The 22,732-nt window shown below is 37.3% G+C and overlaps 1 protein-coding gene across 1 annotated transcript in view; it reads right to left on the reverse strand.

Annotated features, from left to right (window-relative positions):
• Positions 1-3,097: 3,097 nt before the first annotated feature.
• Positions 3,098-22,732, reverse strand: part of RAP2A (RAP2A, member of RAS oncogene family) — a 31,808-nt gene continuing 12,173 nt past the window's right edge. Inside the window, exon 2 of the mRNA XM_081082510.1 lies at positions 3,098-6,893. Coding sequence (XP_080938636.1) covers positions 6,656-6,893 — 238 coding nt within the window. The 3' untranslated portion in view covers positions 3,098-6,655. The remainder of the gene's footprint in view (positions 6,894-22,732) is intronic.

Consider the following 22,732-nt stretch of genomic DNA (forward strand, 5'->3'; position numbering starts at 1 on the left):
GCTGTTGAGAGAACTGAGCCAGCAGCAGCCTCTGTGGGCTGTGCCCAGGACTCCGGTTTGGCCTGTGTTACTGGAGTACTGGCAGGCAGAAGAAGAAAAGGTACAAATGAATTATTTCTTGCCAGTAGGGCTAATTTGTATCTACTTGAGGTAAAGGGAAAGGCAAGGAGACAAAACTAGTGCCATATATAGACTGTATGGTTGAATCCCCTCAAAATTCATACCTTGACACCTAATCCCCAGTGTGATGGTATTGGGATGGGATTAGGCATGAGGGTGGAGCCCACACATGGGGTTAGTATCATCATTAAAGAGACCTCAGAGAGCTGCTTCTCTCTTCCACCAAATGAGGTTACAGTGAGAAGTCAGCAGTCTGCAACCTGGAGACGGGCCTTAACCAGACACCAGATCTGTCACTTTTAAAAATATGTATATTTTTATTGATTTCAGAGAGGAAGGGAAAGGGAGAGAGAGAGAAACATCAATGATGAGAGAGAATCATTGATCGGCTACCTCCTGCACACTCCCCACTGGGGATTGAGCCCACAACCAAGGCATGTGCCCGACCTGGAATTGAACCGTGACCTCCTGGTTCTTGGTGGAGGGTCAAACACCAAGCCATACGGGCTGGGCCAAATCTGTCAGTCTTAACCATAGACCTCCCAGCCTCCAGAAGAGTGAGAAATAAATGTTTGTTATATAAGCTACCCAGTCTATGGTATTTTGTTATAGTAGCCAGAATTAAGCTGTATATCAGGGATGATGTATTGCCTATTTGTGTATTGCTGCATCATGTTAAACGGAGGTGTAACCCTCAATGAGTAATAGCTGAATGAGCCTGGGTAAGTGGAAATCACTTCACCAGAAGAATTAACAGTGAGGAAAAGTTGATTGAAAGTTAGAAGCTTGGGTCTGCACCTACCTCTGCCACTTTATTAGTCAAGTGACCTTGGATGATTTGTTTTATAGCCAGTTTCTCATGAGTAGCATGGAGTTATTCATCCTTCTACCTATGTCTTGTGTGTATCTGCATAGAAATATGTTTGGAATGATTTACAAATGTTAATATGTTTTTTGTTTTGTTTTTGTGGACTAGGGAATTGGATGGCTTTTCCTTTTATTTTTGTATTTTTCACTAATATCTAATTTTTTAAAGATAAAAATTTGTTATATCCCACATGCTGTCATTTTTAAATTGTAATCATATGATAAAAAGCAATGAAATATGATACTTTTGAGGGTTGTTTTTGTTAATCCTCACCCTAGGATATTTTTCCCATTTATTTTTTAGAGAGTGGAATGGAGGGGGAGACAAACATCGATGTGAGACACACATCAAGTGCCTCCTGCACCCTCACCGATGATCGAGCCTGAAACCAAGGTACATGCCCTTGATTGGAATCGAACTCGGGACCCTTCAGTCTGAGGGCCTGAGCCAAACTGGCTGGGGCTGATACTTTTGAGTTTTTGAAATGGGAGCAGCTTATAAAAAATTCCCCTAAACCAAGTATCATTTCTTTGGTTTCTTTTTTCCTAATTTGTGTGTACTTAAAAAGGTGTTTGTATTTAATCTTTTAAGTAGATAGTCTCCTCCCTTCTTCTCCACTAATAAGTCTTGGAGGAATTCTTAATAACATGAAGAGTAGTTCTAAGAAAATACTGCAAGAAATAACACATCACCTTACACCTGGAAGAGTGGCAGATCTTTAAAAACCTAATACCATAAAGGATTTAAAAAAAACCAAAAACCAGAAAAACAAAACAAAACCCATTTAACCAATGAAGTGTCACTGTCTTACTAGAATTTATATTCTTTTTTTAAAAAAATATATTTTATTGATTTTTTACAGAGAGGAAGGGAGAGAGATAGTTAGAAACATCGATGAGAAACATCGATCAGCTGCCTCCCGCACATCCCCCACTGGGGAAGTGCCCGCAACCCAGGTACATGCCCCTGACCAGAATCGAACCCGGGACCTTTCAGTCTGCAGGCCGAAGCTCTATCCACTGAGCCAAACCGGTTTCGGCAGAATTTATATTCTTATTAGAATTTAAACAGGGATATTTGAAATTAAGAAAGAAAGGTCCAGAGGTCAGATGGGCTCCAAATTGGGTGGCACCTTATTTCTTCAGCTACTTGCATGTCCATTCATGGACCTCTAACAATCAATAAACTGTGTAACTTGGGAGAATTTCAAAATACTATTTTTTTTGTCACAAAGAAATTCTTCCAATTGAAACGAGAATTGATTAATTTAAATACTTTACAAATGCTTCAAGTGAGAATATAAAGAAAGCTAACCAGAAGATATTTATCTATGGTGCTAAAACACAGGCACATTTTCCTTTAAATATTTGAGATTCTGTCAACAGTACCTCTGTTATCTTCATTCAAATTATTCTTATATCCTAACACAATGGAGCTTCTACACTGGTGGAGTGTTGCCAGGGGATTTCAACAGAGATTGAAGGCAACATAACCAAAAGGCATAGTTTAAATTGGCTTGGGAATGAATGGGCTCCTTATCAGAGCAGCTGAAGCTGTATATAATTAACAGCATCTGTCAACATTCACAGGGCCCCATATAGAACAGGCAGGTCCACCAGCTACCTCCAGCTTCTGGCACCTCAAACTCCACAGGACCAGAAAGACAGCTCCAAGCCATCACTGGAAGGACACTGATGCGTTTTGGTGATACTAGCAAGACCATAAAGCAACTGCTAATTACTAGTAATGTTACCTAGAACAGTTCTGTTAAGATTAGCACTGAGACTTCAAATTAGCCAGATAGCATTATTTTGTGTTGAATAAACTTGTGGGCAGAAAATGAAAATAAAATATGTATAAAACTATGAGATAAGTTTATATGTATTTGCAACTGCTGATTTTTAAATCGTGTTATTTTTTTTTATAAAGGGTATGAAAATTAACTCCTAACCTCCCTTTTAATATGATAAATTCTCAATTTTATTCAGCTTGAATATCTCTGTATGAAGAGTATTAAATTCATTTGGTGGCAATTTCTAGTTGTTTTTGTATGTGGTAAACACATTTCAATCATGAACATGTACAAAACCAAATAAAATCCAGAGAAAATTTCATTAAATAAATTTATTTGTTAAAATAATTTAACTCCAAATACAACTGTTGAATTTGCAGAGTTATAACTACAATTCGTGTTTTAATTGAAATGTCAAGGTTTAACAACTGACATTGTTACAAAACAATAAGCTGTTGTTAAATTTTTAAATGGTCAGTTGTATTAGAGCTCAACAATTAACTGTGAACTATATTTATCTCTGGGAAACCCCAAATCAATAATGATAAGTCTGTTTCCAAAATCCACTGCAGTCATTCTTGAAACCCTGATCAAGATTTAATAGATGCACAATGACATGTTAATTAAAAAAAGAAAAGACCCCCATAGTCTTTAAGATTTGATTGGCTAAGGAGACATTTAAAGCTTACCCAGTGCTAACACAGGACTACCGAGAAGAACAAAAAACTAAAAAAACAAACAAACAAAAACCAACAGCAACAAACAAAATAAGCACTTTCATATTCACACATAAAGAGACAACATTCCCACTGGACAACTCTTGAAAACAAATAGCAGACATCCTTAGGCAACATTTTTTATATAGAAAAGCAAATATCAGTAGTTTTACCACAGAAAAGTGATGGCAACTGTAGTAATTAGAGTCACGCTCGGTCCTAATTCTACAAACCAAAAGGAGAAAATCATCAAAGCACCTTTCAATAGTTTAAGAAAGATTTTATGTAATACTTTTGATCAGATGCTGGCTTGTTTTGTGTAAGTTGAAAAAAATGAAAAGCATCAGTTACCGTCACTATCACAGCTTAAAAGAACCCAAAAAAGCTGCAACATAAAACAACAACAAAAATTTAACAAATGCTGCCTTTGTATAAAAGTAAAACAAGACAAAGCAAAACCAAGAAAACTTATAAAATAGCTAAAAAAAAAAAAGTGGGTCTTTGGATCAAACCATAATATTTTTAAGGCATGTTAGAAAAACTTCCACTTATCTAGTTGCTAGTCTGATCAGGGCATAAAATAATAGTGATACAAGGTCACCAACATTTCTCTGTAGCCACTATTATTTCATGTGACAACAAATTTAATCTTCCTGTTCTTAAGCTTTTTATTAACATCTCAACAAACACATTCATTCAAGCTGAGTTATATTCATACCAGATGAAATACCAACAGTAAGAGCACACGAGGGTTTCCACGTTACTGGATATCACCGTTGACGTTTTGTCCCCAAGTACGTAGGAAACACTGTGATCAGGCAGCCAAGTTAGTTATTAACATCTTTACAGTGAAAGCCCACCTTACTGTCTGACACGAACACTTCTAACTAAAACCCCAATTTTTAAATAATCTTTTCACCTTACATTTTGCCATACCTTCCATATTATTAAACTTATTTTTCTTATCTGCATAGCAATCCATTAGGTAAAACTGTAGAATCTTTATAGAGGTTTCTAATGTGGAATCTTAGTTGTCATAAATTGCTGTTAAATATGGAATTCTATCATTCTGAGAAGTTAGAGGCGTCAAAACTCAACCAATTCACTAACAAATATTTGTATTTCAGTAGAGAAATCATCCTTCTTAAACCTTTGATTTCTTTACAGGTTGAGTCAAATCAACTTTTTTACACGATAAAATTTGTTTCAATGAAACTGATTAGAACTTTTTGTCCTATAAACAAGGTGCTTCATAATGGGGGTTTCTAAAAAAAAATCTATACTGAAGAATGGAAACATTCATAATTCAGACTTAACAACTCTGGCCTGGTTTTACCCACACACTTGTTTTCTCATCTATAAGAAGTTACTACCCACCTTTTTTCTATCCTTTAAGCTTACTGCCAGTTTACTAAACACTGGGGGCTACCAATGATTTCAATGATGTTTAACAAACACATAAATAATTTAAAAGAAAAAGATGTTTTTGATAATTATTTTCTGCAGCACGGATTCTCAGTATAGGCGATCATCTCTGACTTGTGCCAAATTCTTAGGAACGATAAAACACACATGCACACACAACATACACTATTCTCTCAGTTACACACATAAGACCAGAGGTTACTTGCACAAGAGTGTGGAACAACAAAATGTGGGGTGGTATGTAGACCACAGGCTCAGCGATATTGCAGTTCCAAAGGCCAAATTTACCTTGAGAATCAGCTTAAGGTACTCTCTTTAGCATTTATAACTCTGAGGTTAGGTAAAAAACCTTCCTACACTTGACTGTATAGGTTTTTCCTGTGCCATTAGTCATGCAAACGATAAATACTTCACGGCTATGAAAACCAGAAATGTTGAAGCTTGAGCACCTTTTCAAAACAAAATATTCTCTAGCTTTATTTGCCACTTCAGTAATCAGGGCAAAATTGTTACAGGAAAATCTTTATATAATTCTCCAGGAAAATTAAAGATAAAAGACTTTTTTTTTTGTCTCTTACATTCCACTCTATAATTTATGTTCTACTCTTAAGCCCAAATTATTTCACATGGTTATTCAATCTTTTTAAATGCCTGCAATAAAGCTCTGCTACAAGCAAACTTGATTTGGAAAGCAGGTTAACCAAGAATCACACCACAACCATAGCCCTTAAAGGCAAGAAGGAATTTGCTGCTTTAACAAACATAAAAATGCAAAATACTTGTACTGTCCTGTGAGGTTTCTGCAAACGGGAACATATGGATGCAACATGGCTTCATTTTCCTTACATGATGGTACTAGTTCAGCTACTACTAGAACGCTTCTTGTTAGTAAGGCTGCGCAGTTTCTTTGCATCACAGTTGCTTCCTTCTTGTTCAGAAATGTAATAAAGACCATATCTGCTTGATTATCAGAGGGTGGGTTTGGGGCTTTAATTCAGATCAAACCCTTGTGAGAGCCTCCATTTTCTGTGGCAAAGCAGGTGACTTTACACTTCTAAAGCGAGACTGTATGTTTACACAACCTGTTTTGACGTTTGCTCTAGCAAGGACTGATGCATGAGTTAGTTCTGTGTCACAAATTAGAATAACATCTACAATTAAGCATCAATTTTGAAAAACAGAAATGTGTCAGTTGAGCAAAGAATCTCTCCCTGTAATGCTGTTGGCAGGTCAGCTGTTATCTTACTTGACAGAATACATTGATTAGAAGCACTATCTCAATTCCTGAAATTCAGTACTCTTGTAGGAAAATATTTCTCCTTTACTTATTATTATTATTTTTTTTTTACAGAAGATAAAATATTTTAATTGTAGTGGTCATAGGAATTCTTCTGGTTTCTCTCTCATGATTACTTTTTATACAATAGTTGCTTCGGTCAACTCAGCGACGATGCCATCGTTGCTTTCAAAGGAGATCACCCTGTAGATTGATTGGCTATGCCTCAAAGTTGCAGGTGTGTCTAGGAGACTGAGGACAATGGTGAAAACTGTAGTTACTGAACCCAAATGTTACTCAGAGATATCAACGGACAATCACTGCTGAATTCTGAATGAGGGCTGCTATTTCACCATAGATTCACACCACACATCCTGCAAACTCTGCAGTCGGGCAGACGAGGCTTGTATCACCTATGATACTGGGCAAAGCCTGTCCAGGATCGGCATTTCTGAATGCTATTGTATGTTACATGCAGAACAGCATGGGTCATCTTTGTCAGGCTGCGCAGCATAGTTCATCTGCCTCACAATTTCTGCGAAGAGTTCGTCCACCATTGTTTTACTCTTAGCAGAAGTCTCCATGAAGGGGCAGCCCCACTCTTCAGCAAGGGCTCTACCTTCACTGGATGACACTTCTCTCTCACTTTCCAGGTCCACTTTGTTCCCAACCAAGATGACTGGCACTTTCTCATACCTAGGAGAGAATACACAAAACACACATATATTGTAAAAGTTAGCACAAACTTCAGATAACATGTATTTTCTCTATTATTCTACTACAAATATTCTCTTTTGTTGCATGAAAACTTATTTGCCCACTGGCTTGACAGATATCTACCTCAGGACATTCAGCAGAGGCTCCCATAGTGAATCATATACAGGTTTTTTTAAATGATGTCTTTTAATTAACCAATTACACACCCTTTAAAATCAATTTACCTTTTCAGATATATCTGGAAAACTATTCTCAGAATAAATCTTCTTAGATCAATTATTTTAAATTTTTTTCATTATAAGAGATGCTTTCTCAATATTTTTTTAACATTTCAGTTGATGAAGTAATATACTTGAGTAAACAATTTATAATTATCAGCATTTTACTATTCTCTGAAATATACAAAATTGATCATGTTCTAATAGTTCCAAAATAAGAAAAAAGCTTGTAGAAATCATGAGGATGAAAACCTTCAAAAAAAGCTACACTCTATCCCTTTATAAAACTACTAGAGGCCCGATGCACGAAATTCGTGCAAGGGGCTTGGCCCTCGCAGCTGCAGCTGCTGCATCGGCCTTCGCAGCCTGGCTTTGTCCCGAGGCTATCCAGTCTAATTAGCATATTATGCTTTTATTATTATAGACCAGAGGCCGGATGCACGAAATTCGTGCAAGGGGCTCAGCCCTTGCAGCTCCAGCTTTGTCCAGGTCATCCAGAAGGACATCCGGAAGGTTGTACGGCTGTCCAGTCTAATTAGCATATTATGCTTTTATTATTATAGATTATATTTTAGCCAGTTGAAAGATAATTATGTTTCTTTTCAGTCTGACAAGGATTAAGCATTTCAATTTGATATTATCTCTTCTTTTCCTTCCTAACTAGAATAGGTGTGCTAGAAATTGAATGTGTGTGTGCCTCCCCCACCCCATTCATATTCTGAAATCTAATTCCCAATGTAATGGTATTTAGGAGGTCAGGCTGTTGGGAGGTCATGAGGTCATGAGGGTAAAGCCCTCATGAATGGGATTAGTGCCCTTATATACTAGTAAGAGACACCCTTACTCCTACAGCCAAGTGAGGACACAGCAAAAAGAACAGTCTGTGAACTAGGGAAGTGAGCCCTCACTAGACACTGAATCTACCAGAGCTTTGATTTTGGACTTTCCAGCATCCAGAACTGAGAGAAATAGATGTCTATTGTTTAAACCACCCAGTCTATGGTATTTTTGTTATAGCAGCCAGACTAGACTAAGATAAGGTGTCTCTGAATGAACATATCTGGTAAAAGCTAAACTAATAAAGATAACAAATGATATGAAAAGAACAAAGCAAAAAGATCCTAAATCAATTTGGAACCTAAAGATGATACTTTCTACAATGGTTATTCACTGTATAACAGTTTTACTTTAAACATCATTTTAAAAGCTTTTGTGATTGCAATATAAACCAGTGTGTGTGTGTGTGTACCTTCCCTTAAGCAGAATGCATCTCTAATTTATAAAAGAAGTAAACTGCAGAACTGCACACAAGTGATAACAAATGTGACTGGACACAGCTAATCTGTCAGAAGAGAAAACTGCACAGCCAAGACTTCACTGAGGCAGGAGTCGTACAGAATTTTTATCATTCAGGAAAAACAGGCAGGAATGTTAGCGACAATACTTCTACAATTTCATCATCCTTTCAAGATGGTTCTCTCACTCACCCTAACATGTAAAGCAAACTATATTCCCAACAGAATCTCTCTTTTTTTCCTTTGGCACTAGATCAAACCGAGAGTGGTCTCAATATGAGGGCATATTCTAGGCAGTGTGCCATTTAGCAATCTGAAATATAAAAACAACTTAAAAATGAGCGGGGAGAACAACATCCACAGTAAAAGCTAGAATTTGGATATTACCATCTTGCAGAAAATGGGTTTGGAAAATTTACATCAAAGAGCTTTGTATGAATGCACTGTAAACCAACTGTGCCTATGCTTGCTGGCCTCAGGTCACACAGAGAGCTCTGAACACAGGACACAAGGGTTTTCCACATCCAGGACTCTTACACCGTCAATGATGTGTATCCTTGGCCTCTGGGTGGACAAATGGCAATGAGAACGAAGCTGCATTACAAACCCAATACATCAGCTGCTTCACACATAAGCCTTCTTGACCTGCTGTATAGAGAAGCTCTGTAGGGAGCAAACACTGCCTACAGTGTTAGGACAATGTCAGTTCCTAATCTGTTATACTTGCAAAGATATAACTGCATTTTCTTTTTCTTATGAGGCTATATATATATACACACACACACACACATATATATATATATGTTACAGTGTGCTCTAGAATGCTTTGTTTGGCAGTGAAGTAAAATAAACATTAATACAATTCAATAAAACTGGTTGAATTTAAGTTAAAAATTAACTTCAATCTGTTCACAATATGTAATAATAAAAAGGAGTGACAAAACATCACTTTATATTACTAGTTAAGTGATAAATATTGTAACAAATACTTCTTAGTTTCAAAAGAGTATTATATGTAAAAAATATTTCTTGTATTTTTTAATTAAAAACTACAAATATGTAGATTTTCAAAACTTGTGAACTGGCATACTGTTTGAATAAAGACTCTGAATAAATATTACCAACAGATTCTCAAAAGGGCAACAAAATACTGCAAACATAGGTCTATATATAATAACATTTAATAATTGTTAAATAAAGATGGTAATTTAGTCAGTATCAGAGAACCTAACCTGTCCATTAGATCACTAGCCAAACTCAGTCGTCTTTTTTCTTCTTTCTGATTTTGAGAGTCTGTTTATTAAAGCTGGGGACAGGGAAACAAGGGAAGGGCTTAGGATAGAAGAAGCAACAGGAGGGAGCCCAGGCAGGGCTGCTTTGACCCTCTAGATTAGGGGTCCTCAAACTTTTTAAACAGGGGGCCAGTTCACTGTCCCTCAGACCGTTGGAGGGCCGGACCATAGTTTAAAAAAAACAACAACTATGAACAAATTCCTGTGCACACTGCACATATCTCATTTTGAAGTAAAAAAACAAAACGGGAACAAATACAATATTTGTATTTGCATGTGGCCTGCGGGCGGTAGTTTGAGGGTCCCTGCTCTAGATTCTAGATTTGTTTCTAGAGTCTAGAAACAAAGAAGTGAGCCACACAGGGCAGTATGGACTCACTGAGAAGTAACAGTCACAGTAACAGAAGTGAGCCAAGGCGGGGCTGCTGTTAGCGCACTGAAAGGTCAGAGAAAAGGGTGCATTGCAGGCAGGTTCAGGGGTTAGCCTGGGATGAACTGCCACTGCCTGTTGCTCCTGTGGTTGCAAGTCTCGTGGAGACAGAGTTTAGGAGAGAAAAGTAAAGTTGCACACCTGAGAGGGAAGAAAGATGTGGGCATGCTTCAGAGAGAGACCCTCCTCCCCAAGGTCTTTTCTAAAACCAAGAAGCTAAAGAAACTCAGATTCACATTCTCAGAATACTTTAAAAGACTGAATAAGATCTTCAGGAAGAAAAGATGTTATGTGCATTTCATAATACCGATCAGTGATTCATTTTTGTCTCTCTGTCAACACTAAAATAGGAGACAGTGGAAAAGATATAAACTAGGACAGGGGTCCTCAAACTTTTTAAACAGGGGGCCAGTTCACTGTCCCTCAGACCGTTGGAGGGCCGAACTATAGTTTAAAAAAAAACTATGAACAAATTCCTATGCACACTGCACATATCTTATTTTGAAGTAAAAAAACAAAACGGGAACAAATACAATATTTGTATTTGCGTGTGGCCTGTGGGCCGTAGTTTGAGGACCCCTGAACTAGGATTTGGAGGCTCAGTTTCCAGTCCAGCCACTCAGAGGCTGAAAGACAGAGCAAATCATTTACGCTACTCATCTGTATTTCACTTCCTTGTCAGTAAAAAAGGGAACAAGAATATCTGTTCCCACTTAACACAAAAGGTTGCTGAAAAGGTCAAAGGAGATAATGCAGGAAAAAGTACTAGATAAATGTAGTGTTGTGTTTCTTTCCCCTTCTGCACACTGAGACCACAGCTTCAGTAAGTTAAGACGCAGGAGATACTAATCAAGGGAGGTGAAGAGCTCCTGAGGAGAGGTGAACCAAGTCAGGGTGCTGGTGCGGTGTGGTCAGACAGTCAAAAGAGAAAGAGAAGGAGTCAAAAGGAGTACAGCAGCTACCTGATGTCAGTCTATCCCTTCTCCGGTCCCCAGGCTGAGAGTATCACAGTAATGAGGAACTAGAAAAGTGAAACTGCCTTCCCCAAATACAGACACATGTGGGGAAGGGTTAGGTGGCTTTAGGTTGGGATGATGGAATAGGTCCTATACGTGGAAATAAGATTTGGAGAAACCTGGACCCTCCTTAAGAAGATGAGTGAGGAGAAGGGAAAAACCAAAGAGTTGTGTTGACAGAATAGAAGAGGGCATGAGGAAACTGGTTTTGCTCTCTGATGTGGCATATTAAAAAACAAACACTAATTTGAAAGAATATATGCACCCCTATGTTTATGGCAACATTATATACAACAGCCAAAATTTAAAAGCAGCCCAAGTGTCCATCAGTAGATGAGTGGATAAAAAAGCTTTGGTACAGTAACACTATGGAATAAATACAACTTGGCCATAAAAAAGAACAAAATCTTGCCTTTTGTGATAGCCTGGCCGGGCCTGGACAGTAGAATGCTTAGTGAAATAAGCCAGTCAAAGAAAGACAAATGCCACATGATTTCATTTATTTGTGGAATCTAATGAACAAAATAAACTGACAAACAAAATAGAAACAGACTCATAGAGAGAGAACAGACTAATAGCTGTCAGAGGGGAGGGGGGTTGAAGAACTGGGTGAAAAAGGTGAAGGGATTAAGCAAAAACAAACAAACAAGCAAGCAAAAAACAGATAGACAACAGTATGGTGACTGCCAGAGGGCAAGGGGGTTGGAGGGAGGTCCGAAGAGGGCAAAAGGGAGTAAAATGGTGGCAGAAAAGACTTTGGGTGGTGAGCACACAGTACATTATGCAGATGATGTGTTGTAGAGTTATATACTTGAAACCTGTATGGTTTTATTAACCAATGCCACCCCAATAAAAAATGTAAAAAAAATTAAAAGGACAGAAAACAAACAGCAGCAGCAAGACACTCAAAGTATTCCAGTCATAGAACTGCTTCTAGCTAGTTTTGTGAATTTAGAAAATTAACTTAATTTCTTGGTTCTTCTGTTTCTTGAACTTTAAAACGAATTGGACTACAGAATTTCTAAGATGTTCTTAAGCTCTGAAGTTAAAATCAGAACAGACATAGCGGGTCACTCCTGTAATCCACACATACCAGAGTATTTGCTCAGAGCTTCTGGTCTAAGAACAACACCTAGCAGGCCGAACTTTACAAGAGATACGAAAGGGCACATCAGGAGGAAGGCCAAAAGGTAGGAGAAAACCTCAACAGATTCTGTGGGGCCAGGACACCAAGCAGCAGAGATTTTCGACTCCAACCAAAGCAGCTACAGCCAACATGCTGACTCATAGGCAGAAAGTACTTCAGGACCAAGGCAGTTCTATTTCACTGACAATACTGTTGAAACACAAAAACGTGGGATGGTTTTAACTATGTGAATACTGAAGGCTCTATTGGAAACTGCCTGTCACTGCATAAGTAACTCATAATAAACAATCATGTATATTTATTCATCCATTTAACGCATACTTATTTGATGAGAGACTACTATGTGCTAGATGCTATTGTAGGCACCTATAGATACATCAATGAATAAAACAAAGATATCTGCCCTCACAATGATAGTCTAGCAGAGGAGACAAACATCCTATATAATAAAAGGCTAATATGCAAATTGTCCCCTCGGGAGTTCGACCAACTGGGAGCTCAACCGCTAGCTATGACGTGTGCTGACCACCAGGGGGCGGCGTGGAAGGCGAAAGGCCCCAGCCTGCAGCTGGCAGCCGGGGAAGGAAGGCCCTGATCGCAGGCCAGGACTAGGGATCCTACCCGAATTCTGTGCACCAAGCCTCTAGTCAACAGTAAATTATAGGTTTACTGCAAGGTGTTAAGCGCAATGGGAAAAAGAAAATGTACATCAGCAAAGGAGCTGTTGGGCACAGGTTCAATTTGAAATTACACGAGCCTATGAGCAAAGACATGCAGGGAGTAAGGGAGTTTGCCAAGCAAGAACCTGGGGGAAGAGTATTTCAGGCAGGATATGGACTAGACAATGTGAAAGCTGGTGCGAGTGGGTATGGTGATTCAAGAAATAGCAAATGGCCTGTGGGGTGGATAGCCTCCTGCAACTCCTGCAGCCAGAAATCCTGCAGCTAGGAAACTTGCTCATTTGAGGCTAAATGGGACTGAGGAATCTGGGTAGCAGACGTAGCCTCAGCAGACAAATGTGACAAATATGACAGGGTCAACTATACTGCTAGGAAAACTAGGCATTTGGTTAGTGGGGATGGCAGTTACTTCTTTCCATGTCCTATATTTATTAATAGTTTTGTGCATTGTGTTCATTTTGTCCCTTTTCTAAATATCACTTGGGAATAAAGTTGAAGATGCAAAATTCTAAAAATATTTAACGTATGTATTATTGTTAACCTGACCATGAGCAGGATACCATCTTGTCCACATCTTAAACATCAGCTGGATTCTCATCAACTTTAGTGCATCTTCCTTGATATTTCCTTTAAGAGCATGACCAAGGTCATACAGTGGCTGCTGTTTATAGTCTGTGAACAAATACTTGTGTTATTAACATGAATTTTCATATTATTGTATTCATGAGCATGATTACATAATGTATTAATAAAGAAAACTAGTTCTTTTAAGCAACTGCTTAATATATCGAATGAAACTTCAGAAATATTGGCTTGAGTATCACTTAGCTGCACAATGTTGATGGACTTAGTGAGGCAGCTTTGTAAATATGAATAGTTACAAGCGTTTGATGTGTTATAAAGGCAAAATGTCAAGAATACTTGATGATTAAATCACTTCCATGACAATTTTACTAAAGTTATGTTTGAACTTCTTTAGTGATGCAACAAAAATAGGTTTTCTTCCTTTTTTCCTTGCTCATATTAAATACATAGTACTTAGGAAAAAATAGTCTCTGGAAAAAACTAAATAGAGAGGAAAATGAGAAACATTCTTACTCTCATCATCGTGAGACTAACCACTATAATTATTTTGCTGTATATCTTTTTAGTCTATTTACATATAGTTATACATTTTTATAAAAAAGAAGCTTCAATTTTCATGTACTATCATGAAGCTTTCCATTGCAATACATGCTATGACTACACAGTATTCCATTTTATAGAATCTATGCAATAACTATACCATAATTTAACTATTCCCACCCCCCATTAATGCATATGAAGGGTTCTCATCCCCTCACTTTTTTCACTAACATAAACAACAATCTGATGAACTATACCTAGAAGTGTGATTTCTGTCTCAAAGGTGCACATAATATGTGTGTAAGTGTCTGGCACACCCTTTGAACCAGAAAAACCTTATTTCTAGGTTAGTTCATCAGATTGCTGTGTGTATATGCGTGCACAGACACACACACACACACACACACACACACACACACACACAGTCTCAAAGGACATCCTGACATGCATACTAAAAACAACAGTGCTTAAGTTAAGAGTGCCTGTTTCCCCACCCTTGGAACAGAAATTTTTAATCTTTCAATACAATATTATGGCAGTTCTACAGAAAGGACTGTTTTTGGCTGGGAGGTAAAGTCTCCTACCACAGCATGCTTGCATGAAACATCAGTACTTCTTGTAAGAAAAACATGAGCTAAATAAGGCTGCCCTCTTCCTCTAAAGTGACTTGTTTTGACATGACTAAATATTTAATTTTAAAGGGCATTTCTGGTAATTTAGCTTAAATAATGAAAGGAAACCACAATCTTTTGCCCTGACTTTCTCTCGGTTTCAGAATTCATACTGAAGAAGAACAGAGAAACTGTAAATGTAGTGTAAAAATTAAGTTAAGGAGAGTAATGATACTAATAAGATATTTAAAGCTTTCAGGGATATTCCATGCCATTGTAAATGAAAATAATCTGCTTTCATAGAAATCAAGAATAGAAATTTTATCCGAAGACTGGATTTCTAACTGTTTGATTGTGAGGGATCAACTGATCACGACCATGTAACTCAGGCATTTTAAATGTTTTAAAAAAACCATTAAGGGTGCTCACTTTGTCAGTACATATACTAAAACTGGAATGATACAGAGAAGATTAGCATGGCTCTGGCACAAATGACAGGCAAATTCATGAAGCATTCCATATTTTTAAGACTATCAGCTGGTTTCTCAACAGAAATTTGCAGCCTAGAAGGGACTGGCATGAAATATTAAAAGTGATGAAAAGGAAGGACCTACAACAAAGACTGCTCTATCCAGCAAAGCTAGCATTTAGAATCGAAGGACAGATAAAGAGCTTCCCAGACAATAAAAAGCTAGAGTTTATCACCACCAAACCAGTATTATGAGAAATGTTAAAGGGTCTTTTTTTAAGAAGAGAAAAAAAAAGGATTAAAAAATGAATAATAAAATGGCAATAACTACATACCTATCAATAATCAGTTTAAATGCAAATGAATGACATGCTCCAATCAAAAGACATATGGTAGCTGAATGGATAAAAAAACAAGACCTTTACATATGCAGTCTAAGAGACTCACTTCAGGTGAAAGGAGACACAGAGAATGAAAATAAAGGGAAAAAGATACTTCATGAAAATAAAAACAAACAAAATGCTGGAATAGCAATACTTATACCAGACTAGACAGACTTTAAAACCAAGGCTACCACGAGACAAAAAGAGACCCAGCAATTCTACTACTGGGTATTTATCTGAAGAAACCCAAAGCACTAAATTAAAAAGACATATACATCTATATGTTCACTGCAGCATTATTTACAACTACAGGCCCGGTGCACGACATTCGTGCACTTCGAGGGAGGGTCCTCTCAGCCCAGCCTGTGCCCTCTTGCAGACTGGGAACCCTCGGGGATCGGGCCTAAGCTGGCAATCAAACATCCCCCAAGGGATCCTTAGTGCTGCTGCGGAGGCAAGAGAGGCTCCCGCTACCTGCGCTGCACTCGCCAGTCGTGAGCTCAGCTTCTGGCTGAGTGGCGCTCCCCCTGTGGGAGTGCACTAACCACCAGGGGGCAGCTCCTGCATTGAGCATCTGCCCCCTGGTGGTAAGTGCACGTCATAGTGACCAGTCGATTTGCATACTAGGGTTTTATTATATAGGATAGACAAATAAGGAGCTAGAGATTACTTTCAAGTTAGGGAAAACACAACAAACAAACAAACAATATAAAGACTGTGATAGCTGTAACAAAGAAAGCAACTACTACTGATTAATATACAATAACTTGGGCAGACCAATATTACATGAGGTGATCAATAAAGGCATCACTAGGGAAATGAAATCCAAGCAGAAACTTGAAGTTGAGAATTGAGTTAGCCATAAAAAAACTAGGGACATTTTAGACATAAGGAAAATAAAATATAACAGACAGGCAGTAGGAAAGTGCTAGGCTTATTCAAGGAAAAAACAAACAAGACCAGCATGGCTAGAACATAAAGAGCGAGGGGGAAGAAAAGCATGAGAGATGACTGAAGAAGAACCAGGGGGTGCTGTTCTAAGAACAGAAGAAAGCCATTAGAGGTCTTTCAGCAGTGAAGTTACATGGCTTATGTGTTAAGGATCAGCATAGCTAGTATACAGAAATGGATTTTAGTGACATAACAAGCAGCATGAAAGTAGTTAGGAGATGACTATAGTGTTCTAGGCAACAGATAAAGATGACTGGAAGTGGGATGAAGGCAACAATAGTAAAAATAGGTAAGATTTTAAATATATTTTGGAGGAGCACCAAAAATACATAATAATGGACTGGTTGAAGGAGACAAGGTGGGTAGTGGTTTTGACAAAATAAGTAATGATCCATGTGTAAACTATTGTATTTAGAATGATAATTTTATCTTATGACTTAAGAGCATAAGATTCCAATGGGACGACCATATATGCCTCCTATTACTCTGTTCCTAATATACCTGCACTGTGATCATGTTTAAAATTATCTTGGTTATCCAAATAACTACTATTCTAAAGGAACTTATAGTACATGGTGTTCTTAATAAACTTTAAACACAATACTTCAAATATCCATGTAAAAAAGAAAAAATATAATGATGACTAAATTTAGTCGTTTTTTTATTTATTGGAAATGAAGATTATCCACACAACTAATGCATTATTTGTGAGGAAGTGTTTGCAACTAGAAGCCTCATGCCTTATCATTTAGGAATCAAATGCAAAAATTGTCTAAATAAACCAGTTGAACCTTTTTTTTAAAAAAGCAAAATATCTGAGATACCAGAATAAGGTAGAGTAAAGCAGTTGCTGGTCTATATTTGATACTTTAATGTGTAGCTAACTTTCAATCTGCATTTTAATGTACATTCAGTTACCAAATCAAAAATATCATTTTCAAATCTGTTAATAAAGTATTATCTTCTTATGTAATTTAAATAGCAGGGAAAATTCAAGCTTGGACACATATATGAAGAATACTCAGCTGTAATTTACCAAAGGAACAAAGGTGTTCAGACATATCTTCAATGAGAGTTGAAATCTGAAACCTGTGCATTAAGAAATAGGTCCACTTGCCCTGGCCAGTATACTAAATGGTTAGAGCATCAGCCCATACATGGAAGGGTGGAGAGTTCAATCCCTGATTAAGGGCATGTACTTGAATTGCAGGTTCGATACCCAGCCCTGGTTGGGGCGTGTGGGAGGCAACCAATCCATCTCTCTCTGTCTCTCTCTCTTTCATACTCCCTTCCCTCTCTTTAACGCTCTCTAAAAATCAGTGCAAAAATATATACTCAGGTGAGGATTAACAAAACAAAACAAAAAGAAATAGGTTCACCTATTATAATTGAAAAGACTAAATTGAGTCAATTGTTCAGGAATATGCAATTTGAACTGTTACCTAAATTCATAAATTAAAATATATATATATATATATATATATATATATATATATATATATTCTCAGCACACCTTCATTTCAGAACTCTTGGCAAAAAAGTTTATGAATGAAAACTTATATGTACCTGGTATACAAAGTTCAAATTACAAATACTTTTTAAAAGCTACTTTTGAATGAAGAGGACTTAAGGATGCATCTAAGCTATGACGAACTAAGACTTTTTAGAACTTTAAAAATTATTAATAGAAGAGCTTTGTCCTGGAAAATTTCTTTTGATAGTAAGATCTTAAAATATTTATTTCCAAATTACTAAATACAAACAGCACCAAATAAAAGTAAAAAAAAACAAACCCCAAAAAACACAAAACACACACACACACACACACACACACACACAAATCTACCAGCTTTCAAGAAAGCTCAGGTTATTGGACCAATAGAATTAGCATTTCTTCTCTCCAACAGTAAACAGCTCGGGGGAAGAGGACATCAAATATATATGACATGTAACTGGTTGGTTCTTCTGTCATAAGATTGACTGCTATCTATTAAGGAGGTTTTTTTCATTTGAACCAGGAGAAGTAACAGGTGACAGATGGAAAAGGCAAAACAAAACAAATGCACAATAAAGAAAGGAGCTGAAAACTATCATTATTGTTAGAGATTAGGTGCCCAGCAGCTGCCAATGGAGAATGAGGAGCTACAGATACTTTCACAGGTTTCACGTCAACACTGAAGTAAAAGAAGTTAGAAACAGTTATAAGAAATCATGGTGGAAGCAAGGGAGAATGGGTGTAAAGCAAAAAGTCTCCGATAGTCCCTAGTAGTAATCAGGTTGAGATGAGAAGCTGTAACAACAGGTCAAATATACTAGTGATTACAGGGGATGGGCAGAGCAAGAATTAATTGGATGTGAGAAAATATGTCCCTTTATTTTCATCCCCACTATAAAACCACTTTCATTCCCAAATAACTCATATCTGAGATATCTGAGCTATGCAACAGACTCCTAACTGGTCTCACCTCCAATTTCCCACCCCTTTCCCAGTCTCCCTAATCCACTACCTTGGAAAAATATGGAGGCTCTTATAATGACTAGATCAAGTCTATCCCTATGTTCACAGTCAAGGCTAACCACAATTTAGTCACTGGCTAAAATCAAGATGGAATGCACTACAAAAGGGGAGAGAATTGGATTTGGATTTAGAAATAAGACCCAAGTTGGATCCCTTGAATATGTTATGTGACTTTTCTGAGCCTCAGGTTCCTTATTTGTGAAACAGAAATATTAATGATACTTAGGTATTATGTCAGAAAGATGCCGGTGATGACTTGACTAATAATAGCAAGAAGATGTTTTAGTCACTGCCAGATATTACACTAAGCAGTTTAAAGTATTATGGATACTATAAAATACTACAGAAATGCTAATTATTCTTTTGTAAGTTTTCACAAACCATCTGTTAGTAAATCAGTTCTAGAATCTTAATTGTGGTGATATATCTGTAAAACAGCACAAAAATTTTTACTTAGTATCTTATCTCCTATCTCTAGCTTCCATCCCCCTGGCAAGGAAAGTCAAATCTAACTCTTGAGCTTGAAGATCATTAACCCTTGTGAAAAAGATTTGAGAGAGACAGGATATATAGTGTTCCCTCTATTCAGAGGCAGAAAATTCTTTAAACGGAAGTATCTTTCTTTATCCTATTCATGTTGTCACTTCAAACATTGCTAAGGCAAGTCACTAGACATGAACCATGGCTCTGAAGCTCTAGTAAGGCAATGTGGGGTAATTAAAAAAGAAAACAAAACTCCATAAAGCTTTTGAAATAGTTTTGTTTCTGCCTTGAGCCAGCTATGCTACCTTTGCAGTTACATCTGGGCCCTCAGCAAGGAAAGGGCCAGGTATATTTTTCTACATAGCCATATGTCCAGCGCTGGAATTAATTCTTGATACTTCACAGGCACACAAAATAGAATGAGCTAATGAAGTGATGATCTTCAAATATGACAGTTTGCAGCCCATAGCAAAAATGTCACAGAAACAATGCAAACATATCCATGGTCACCAGGCTGAAAAAGCATTTTTGGATGTACACTCTCTACAATGTTTTATTTTTATTCTTTATCCATAAATTCAACAAATGTTTACTGAGTTTTGTACTGGGGGCCGGATGTCAAAACTGAAGCAGGTTACCACCAAACGCATGGAAGAAGCTTCTTTTTTTTTTTTTTTTTGTAACATGAATTAGGCACTACATACAACTACTTAAAAAAAAACATGTCCTTATTGATTTCAGAGAGGAAGGGAGAGGGAGAGAGCAACAGAAACATAAATGATGAGAGAGAATCATTCATCGTCTGCCTCCTGCAAGCCCCACACTGCGGATTGATCCTGAAACCCAGGCAAGTGCCCTAATCAGGACCACACTGGCCAGGCTGTCAACTACTTTTATAAACAATCTATACTGTGAATGGAGTAAAGGGGGAGGAGGCAATACAGACTACTATTATTATTATTATTATTTTAATCCTCACTTGAGGATATGTTTTTTATTGATTTTAAAGAGAGGAAGGGAGAGAGAGGGAGAAAGAAACATCAATCAGTTGCCTCCTGGACCTGCCCCCACCAGGGATCAAACCTGCAACCTGGGTATGTGCCCTGACTGGGAATGGAACTCACCACATTTTGAGCCACACCAGCCAGGGCTGCAGACTACTAATGCAAGCAGTAACAAAATATACACATAGTCTTAGATTTTCTCCTGAAACTAAACTTTGATGTTATATTCTTAATAAAAAATGTGAGCATCGAAGTGCAGTTAGGTATGTGTGGCCAGGACCAGCAGAATGACACGGGGCAGATAAACTGTGAGAGCAGATGGTAGGTGCTTGCATCCATTTGGCACCTTTTAAGAGTTAAGATACAGCCAGCCATTCATTCACTCATCATTTACTTTCAATAATATCTTTAAAAATATTTCATTTTTTTCCAGATAACTATTGCTGCATTAAAAAAAACCTATCCCAGCTATCTTCCCTGGACAATAACTAATCTATTGTTTTCTCTCAATTTTCTATAAATCAGTTTACTTTTCTACTGCTTTCTAAAATAATAATTCTGCTCATGTAATTTATGACTAAATACAAACAGAAAATAAGATATTTACAAGGAGGATCAAATTTACAAATATAAAAAAATTAATACAGATGTTCCTCAACTTCCTCCCGATTAACCCATTGTAAATTGAAAATACTGTATGTGAAAAGTGCATTTAATACACCTAACACCTACTGAACATCATAGCTTACTTAGCCTAGCTGACCTTAAATGTGCTCAGAACACTCACATAGCCTACAGTTGGGCAAAATCATCAAGAACATGCTTACACTATACAGTATTGGCAGTTTACTCTCATGATCCCATGGCTGATTGGTAGTTGCAGCTCAGTGCTTCTGCCCAGCATCACAAGAATATTGTAACCATATATTTCTAGCCCAAGAAAAGATCAAAATTCAAAGTGCAGTTTCTATGGAATGTGTATTACTTTTGCACCATCATCAAATAAAACAAACAAAAAACGCAAGCTGAACCACTGTAAATCATGGATTGCTGTATATAATTGTTGGCATTAAAAGTTTAAGCATTGAACAGACTGTCAAACAACAGCAGAAAGGCTGGGGAGGGTTGGGGGGAGGTAAGATATCAACTGAAGGACTCGTATGCATGCATATAAGCATAACCAATGGACGCGAGACACTGGGAGGGGGGGTGAGGGCATGTGTGTGTGTGTGTGTGGGAGGGGGTTGGGGAGGCTGAGGGAAGGTCAATGGGGAAAAAAAGGAGGCATATGTACTATTTGTAATACTTTAAACAATAAAATAAAATTTTTAAAAAAAGAAGTTGGACCTTCTATAATTATTTAGAACACACAAAAAAATCCTTAGGTGGCTTGATAAAAACAATGTTATTGGTATTATAAATATTTTTATATAGTATCCCCAAAAATGTTTATGCACACTTTGAATAATTATAAAGGGGGTGTTTATTAAAATGTATTTCATTTTTAGAATTGAGCTATCAGTTGCTAAAGTGTGTATATATATTTTTGGAGACACCCTGTGTAGATATATAATTAACTCCACACTGTCAAATATATATTTATTTATAGTAAATTTTTATCAGATAGTTATTTTGTACTTATTTTGCGTAATGCCCAGGGCAATGTTATACAAATGATGTGGCTTCAGCCATAGTATTTGATGTTGACAGTGATGACTTCTATACACAGATAAAACTTCTTCTGGAATCAATTTATTAAAACGCTTGTCAACACATCACTATATATATCCATCAAGACTGTTAACATTACCTTCATCCCATGCAATTTTTGGAATTTATAAAAAGGTCTATAATCGCCCAGCTGGAATGGCTCAGTGGATGAGCATTGACCTATGACCCAGGAGGTCATGGTTCAATTCCCGGTCAGGGCATATGCTGTGGTTGAGGGCTCGATCCCCAGTGTGGGGTGTGCAGGAAGCAGCTGATCAATGATTCTCTCTCATCACTGATATTTCTCTCTCTCTTTCCCCCCTTCCCTTACTCTCTGAAATAAATAAAAATAAAAAAATATATTTTAAAAAGGTCTAAATCAACATTTTTAAAAAGAAAAATGTCACCTAGGGTGGGGTGAGGGTTGGACAGAGGGGGGAAAAAAGGGGGAAATGGGAAACATCTGTAATACTATCAACATTTAAA

The sequence above is a fragment of the Myotis nattereri genome, assembly GCF_964212035.1.
Source record: "Myotis nattereri genome assembly, chromosome: 2".
Classification (NCBI taxonomy): domain Eukaryota; kingdom Metazoa; phylum Chordata; class Mammalia; order Chiroptera; family Vespertilionidae; genus Myotis; species Myotis nattereri.